The sequence below is a fragment of the Apaloderma vittatum genome, unplaced genomic scaffold (genome assembly GCF_000703405.1).
Source record: "Apaloderma vittatum isolate BGI_N311 unplaced genomic scaffold, ASM70340v1 scaffold22843, whole genome shotgun sequence".
Classification (NCBI taxonomy): Eukaryota; Metazoa; Chordata; class Aves; order Trogoniformes; family Trogonidae; genus Apaloderma; species Apaloderma vittatum.
The window spans coordinates 3632-10477 of NW_009710153.1; the positions used below are offsets into that span (position 1 = coordinate 3632).

The 6846-nt window shown below is 52.8% G+C and overlaps 1 protein-coding gene across 1 annotated transcript in view; it reads left to right on the top strand.

The window, feature by feature from the left end:
* Positions 1–6083: 6083 nt before the first annotated feature.
* PLEKHM2 (pleckstrin homology domain containing, family M (with RUN domain) member 2) overlaps positions 6084–6846 on the top strand; it is a gene marked incomplete at both ends in the record, with an annotated part of 14001 nt that continues 13238 nt past the window's right edge. The window contains 2 exon segments of the mRNA XM_009867211.1: positions 6084–6182; positions 6773–6846. The exon segment at positions 6773–6846 is cut by the window's right edge and continues 36 nt beyond it. Of these exon segments, the coding sequence (XP_009865513.1) occupies positions 6084–6182; positions 6773–6846 (173 nt within the window).

The window sequence follows — 6846 nt, forward strand, 5'->3', positions numbered from 1 at the left end:
TTGGCCAGGCCTCCCCTGAGCTCTGTCTCTGCTTCTCCTGCACGGCAAGGGAGGGCAAATTTGGGGCTGGCTTAGTGTCCCAGTGTCCTGGAGAGGAGCAGGTAGGACTGGAGCAGAGCATCCCTCCTGAAATCAGGTAGGGAACCTGCTCACCTCTGCTTCGGTGCGTTTATTTACACAGAGAGAGCAATTCAAAACTCGGACACAGCTTGTTTTGTAGGTCCCTTCAGGGCTTTGCCACCATTTGACGAGCAAATGAAGCCGTTTGCAGTGGCTCTGTTGAGAGCACAGCTGTGTATTTTGTGGGTTGCTTGACTATTTAAAGGTTTATCTCTTTAGAAATTCCTGTTGCCTCATCCTGGCACAGGTCTGGTCGTGATACGAGGTTTGTCATCCACGATTGCAAGGGGGTTGGATTCTGCAGGCACTTAAACTGATGTTTGTCTCTTTACCCAGGGAGGGTGTTTCTGAAAATCAGCTCTGGGCTTGCTGGTGGGCAAGGCTAGGATTGCCTTTTGGGGAGGAAAAAAAAAATCCCACTTCTTCTCCTATCGCTAACACAAAGCATTTTGGTGGGAAAAAGGTTTAGGAGGCTGAAGTTTGGCTGTGGGTTTTGTGCAAGGAGCTGAAGCAACGCCTCTGAGCCTCTCTGCCTCCGATTGCACAATTTCAGTGACTGTTGAATGATTTCAGCTTTCCCTGCTTCTGATACCCTCATCCAAGAGGAGTAACCAAAATAACTGCGGGCCAGAGGAGAGACTCAAAGCAGCAAATGCCCAGGCTGTGAGTGAGCAGCAGCTATCTGGGAGAGCAGTTCCTGAGGCTTGCAGGTCACAAGCACCTCGTGCTACCTTGGTTTTCGGGGTGTTTACCAACCAGACTTTGGTTTTTTTTTTCCTTCCCGTGAAATCCATTTCTTCCGTTGTGCTGGGTGTGTGACCTTTCCGTATGCCTTCAGCGGGCACGGGGATCCTGTTCCAGCTCCGTGCCCGTCCCCGCTCCCTGCGCTGTGCTCGCTGTTACAGAGGAACGAGGTGCTCCCTGTGACTTGCAAACAAGTGTCACCGCTGGAAAAAAAAAACAGTTCTTGGCTGAGCTGTGTGTGGGTCCAGCCTGCTGTAAGGTTTGCTGCTTAGAAATAATGAAGGAAAGCCCTGGAAAAGCCTGGGGGGGTGTCGGAGCTGATGAGCGGACGCATCCCAGGAGGTGACAACCTTGCTGGCACTGGATTGCAAATGCTTCCAAGCTCTGTGTTTCCAGCCACGGAGCATCTTTGCTGTGGGTTTCAGCTTAGCCTGTTTCAGGCTTCTGTCTCTGCACGCTCTGTTTCTCTCCAGGCTGCTTCAGCATCGCTTGCGGGGCCGTGCCGACACGCTGAGTGTGCCGACGTATTTCATCAGGAAAGCCACAAGGCGCAGGCGAAGCACACCAAGTCCAGGATGGGTGCTGAGGCCGGTGCTGGTTTGGAAACTTGTAAGAAATGTTGAGTCAGATCACTTACGCGACCTTCAAAACGTCCTGCTAGAGCTGAAGCTTTAGGGCTTTGTGTTATACAAGTGTGCAAGAGAGAATAACACCTCTGCCTTGGAATTCAGCCTGCTTTTAGGGGTGGCATGGAAGACTACGAGTTTTCCAGGCAGCATAGTCCAACCCCCTCTTTATCCATCGACCGCTGACTGCACCGCCCTGAGCAGGTGTAAAATTGCCAGTTCTTGTGTGTCTGTGCTGTCCCTTCCCGTTGCCTCTTCCCTCAGGGCTGAGCTGCCGTTCCTTGGGACACGGTCAGTCACCTCTTACCTTCTTCTAGTGCTCCCAGCTTGGTCCTGAGGGTGCTCAGCTCTGGCTGCAGCCCCAGACTGAGTGCCAAGACCCAGAGCCGGCTTCTGAATCTATATTTTTTTAATCATGTAGTTAGGCAGCCTTGCAAGCCGTGTTCGCAGGAAAGCCGATGGGTTTGCTTTTGCTGCAGAGGGTTATTCTATCTGGGCAATACAGCAGGTATTGCTTTTACTTTTTATTCCTGGAGCTGCTGAAAACTCCTCTCCAGCCTGTGTGGTGGGAAAAATGCATTTCGAAGCACCTCTCGCCTTTCCCGCACAGCGAGCGTGCCGTGCTTAGGGAGCTGGAGGAATGCGAAGGGTTCCCAGCTGGGCTGTTCGCTTTTCTTTTGGGGTGCTTGTCCTGTCAGGGAAATACCAGGCAGAAGAGAAATGAGAAATGCAGCAACACTTGAGGCCAGGTTTACAGAGGGGAGGTGACGACTCGATTGGGTTGTGGCCAGCCAAGAACAGGTCAGGAGACTGTATTTCAATGGTAGAGGTTTCGAAGGAAAGCCACAAGATTTGGAGAACGAACTTGCCTGATGGGTTTTTTTGCATCTCTTGTGACACAGGAGCTCTGCAAATGGGCCTGGAGAGCTTCGTACTCATTGCCAACCGGTGCAATTAGTAGCCTATAAAATTGTGCAAGGAATACAGGGTGTGGTGGATCACTGAAAAAAAAAATCAACTTGTAATTGATAAACAGCAATTAAATCCTCCTTCTCCTCAGTGGGGGCGAGGTGTGATTGTTAAGGAGCACAAACCCCACGTTTGCTTCTGTGCAAACCAGTTCTCTGTTGCCTTTGGACAAATGTCTTCCTGCTCCACTTTCTTCCCAAGCGTGTTTAACTCGAGTGTTTGGGCTTTTGTGACCAGTTCACAGAAGCGGGTTTTGTCCCACGCTGTCACAGCGGCGGTGCTCGGACCCGGCTGGGGCCACGGAGTGGTCCCGCTTGGATGGCAGGGATGCCTTCTGCGTGCCGACAATCCTTATTTTGGCCACAGGAATGTCTATAAATAGCCCTGGGTCAGGGCTCGAGGCATTCACCGTGCCCCACGAGTCCTTCATCCGAGCCAGCCTTCAACCCTTCCTTGTTTTGGAGCACAGAGGAGATGAGGGGAAGGACATCTCACCAGAAAACCCGGAGGTGACCAGTGTTGCGTTGGGTTCGTGGTTTTTAACCTCATTGCTCTCCTCTCTTCTGATTTTCCCCGACTCGCTGCGCAGGTGTGTCAGGGAGCTGCTTTGTGGATGCTTCAGAAAGTTGGGTCACCACCTCCCAAACAGGTCTGTCTGCCACACTGTGATTAGAGAGAGGTTGGTTTCAAATTATTTGTTTGTGATTAATAACGATTTACTGGAGAGAGGGAAATGCTCCCTATAAATGCTGTTTTCTCAGGGCGGTGCCACCTCAGTCCTGCCTGTGCTGCACCAGCAGGGTCCGTCCATGGTCTGTGCCTCTGCCCCAAGATGCTCGTGGTCATAATTCCGTTGGATTTTCAGCTAGGTGGATCTCGAAGCAGGCCAGCAGGCTTTTGGGAAATGATGCAACATTTCCCCAACAGGGAAAGCTGTTTCACCGTACCTTTCCTCCACGTGCGTCTTCGTTCTTCTTCCCGAGCCAAAAACGCCTCCCCATCAGCTTTTGCAAGTCCCAGCCTTTCCCCACCCTCGCTGTAGGGATGTCTCCACCCAGGAGGACTCCATCCCAAAGCTTGTGCTGTCTTGTTTCCTCCCTGGACACGTGGTAGTCGGCAAGGATTCGCCTGGCCGATCTCTTTTTGGGCCTTCTGTGCTCCAGCGTGTCCTTTGCTTGAGACTGGAAGCCGCTGGCCACGTTTGTGTTGAAGGGATGTTGGAAATGGCACCGTCCCTTGACACGGCACTGTCTGGGGAACGTGGTGGCACATCTTTGTGCACGTGGGTGGGAGCGAGCCCCTCAGTGTGCTTCCCTGTGACCCGCAGCTCCTCAAACACCGTGGCTCGCAGCACCCAAATCCAAAACTGCTGAGCGCCCGTTGCCCAGTCGTGGGCTCCCACGTGCGCAGGGCTGGCGTAGCCCCGTGACTCTGAGCGCTTTGCAGTCACACCAGCTCATCCTCTGGCTCCTGATGGCGCAGAGGAGCATGCCTGAGCCTTTTGGGGTAGGTCTGCTCCAGCCATCGCTCCGGGGCTGGGTTTTCCAGCAGGAAAGGGGAGCAGTGCAGGGGCAGCTGGTTTATGTGGGGCAGGAGGCTGCAAAGTCCTTGCAGAGCAGCTAAAAGTAACACCGAGCCTTCACGTAAAGCACAACGAGCCCTTCAAAACCTAGATCCCTCTGGTGGGGGAAGATGTGGCTTCTCTAGAGAAGAGAAATCTGTTTTTCAGAAATTCTCTGGTGCTTCCTGATGTTCGGAGATGTTGAGGTGAGACAACCACTGTTTGCATCCTCTGGGGATGGGAGCAGAGGAGTCCGTGCAACAGCCAAGAGGGCTGGGAGCTGAGAACGGGCTGTAGGAATTGCTGTTACAAAGATCTACGTTATTTTTGGAGAAGGAAGGAAAGGAAAAAGAGGAAATGCTTCTTATTTGTTCATCTCTTTTGCTCCCCAGGCTTGGAGTCTCTCTGTCTTGGGGATTTCCTCCGACACAGTGGCACAGGCAGGCTCCAAATTCCCTCCGAGGTGACCTCCCCGAGCTGCGTGTGCAGAGCTGCCTGAGCAGCTCCTTGATTTAAGTGATAAACTAATGTTAGGGGCTGGTTATTTTTGCTTTCCCCTGGCTGCCCCCTACTTGTGCATTTCCTCGAGCCTCTGGAGACACCCAGGACAGGAACCTTCATCCGAGGGTCCCCCAGCTCTCTGCAGACCAACAGCCTGGTTGGGACAAGCTGGGAATTTCTGCCTTCAGATCCTGGCTCACGTCCCGTATGGCAGGGGCTTTGCTTCCTGCCTCGGTTTCCCCAAAAATGGGATATTTTAATGAGCTCCACGCAGCTCTTGGAGAACATCTGCTCCATCTATCCATTGCCAGAGGGTTATGTCTCCAAACTATTACTGTGGTTTTTCCTCCAGTGTCCTCGCTGCAGGAGTGAGCTTAAAACAGTGGCTGCAGGTAGCTCCTGAAATAGTTTCTGGATAGTGGGATTTTATGGTGTTTTTCTCCCTGCTTGGGTCTGGGCTGCCTGTTAATAGTGTTAACCTTCTGGGACAGCTTCCTCCCGAAAGTGCTGCTGAGCGGAAACACTTTGGGTCTCACCTGGGCATCGTCAGAGCACCCATGGGTGCTCGGCAAACAAAACATTATTGCCTGTTTCCTTCCCTGGGGGATTTCCCTTCTGGAGCAGATGGGGCAGGGACAGGCTGAGCTGTGCCACGCGATCGGATGAGGGAGTCTGGCTGCAATTCTTCCAGCTCAGCAGAGCTTTCCCACGTAAGGGCTGGGACCTGCTCCGTGCAGGAACACGCCTGGCTCTCCCATCTTAGCTGAGAGCTCTAGGGAGGCTGAAGGTCTTCAAGCCAGGAGGAGCTAGATATATTCGTATTTTTAAGACGGTTGTTGGGAACAGTTCCCCAAGGCCTGTGAGGTGTTCTCTGTCCCCCTTGGTAACTTTGACATCAAGACTGGCTGATTTTCATAAGGAGCTTTTCTGGCTTTAATAATAATTTAGAGGAGTATAAACCAGTTTTGGGGTACAGGTCAGACTTGATGAGCGCAATACTGCCAAGTTTGAGTTTTATTAAATCTACCTTCTGACTGGAGGTTTGGCAAAAACGTAAAATAACGTGCATACAGGTGATGCATCGTCGTGGCACAGCTGAACCGTGCTTGCTTGTCGCCAGCTGGAGCAAATAAACACAGCATGTACAGCTGAGATTACCTCCTGGGTGAGTAATCTCTCTGTCTGAATGCCAGGTTTGTGTGAGACAGGGACCTAAATAGATCCGTAAGCTCCAGGGGCAGGAGGAGGCCGGCGGGTCAGCTAGGATGGGATACAGGATTTGGGTGCAAAGGGATTTCTAGGATTTCTAGCAGAAGCAGAAAAGCAATTTCCGCTGCGTCGAGCCTCCGAGGGCTGCTCTCAGCAGGGCACGGGGCCAGCGCTGGCTTCAGAGCTGGCTTTGCCGCTGCAAACAGGTTAACCAAAGATGAGTCCAGCTGTCCTGATTTTGGAGAGAGCATCCTGTCCACGTAGCCTTGCCCCAGCAGAGGCAAACAACTCAGGATTAATTGACCTGCCTCTGTCCATATCCGTGCTGCCCTCTGTATCCTCTGAATCCCCAGGGCCGTGCTGCCAAGCCCATCTGTAGCAGCCTGGGTTTGAAAGCCTGGGGCAGCTCTCGGCTGCCCGGCGTCGACTGCGGGCGGTTGTTTGACCCGCCTGTAACAAAACCTCTGTCTTTTCCCGGGATGCTGCAGCTGCGCACGGAGTGTGCGTCCCACAAGGATGAGGCTCTGTGGACCCGGAACATCTTTTATAGCTGGAAGCAACGTCTCTCCCCACCCAGTGTTTCACATGACAGGGCCCTGAGATGCGGGGAGGGGACTTGTCCGTGGCAGTCAGAAACGGAGCCCAGAGCTCCGATTTATTTCCATTTTGAACAGCTTTGCGGTGGCTGCAGCGCTGCAGAGGAACCACTGCTGCAGTGCTGGCTGTGGAGCAGGAGGCTGTGCAGCCAAGCCCGTCTGCTCCTTCAACAGGGAAGATGTTTGTGCAACCATGGCCATGCTGCCGGCCTGTCTCTGAAACGTGGGCAAGTCTTTTGGGGTGAGGTTCTCCTTATGAATTGTTGCCTTTAGCGTACTCTTAAAGCCGATTGCTACGCCCTGTGAGTAACCTGCATCAAGGTTTAGCAAGCTGAGAGATTAAAAAAAGCTGTTTAATGCTGGCTGTGAGCGTGTAGGCATCTCCATCTGCCTCCTCGGTGGGCTGTGGAAGGGCTTTTCAGCCATCCCATCTCTTCTTTTTGCAGCTGCAGAGCTACTTTGCTGCCTGCGAAGACGAGACGCCGGCCATCAGAAACCATGACAAGGTCCTGCAGCGGCT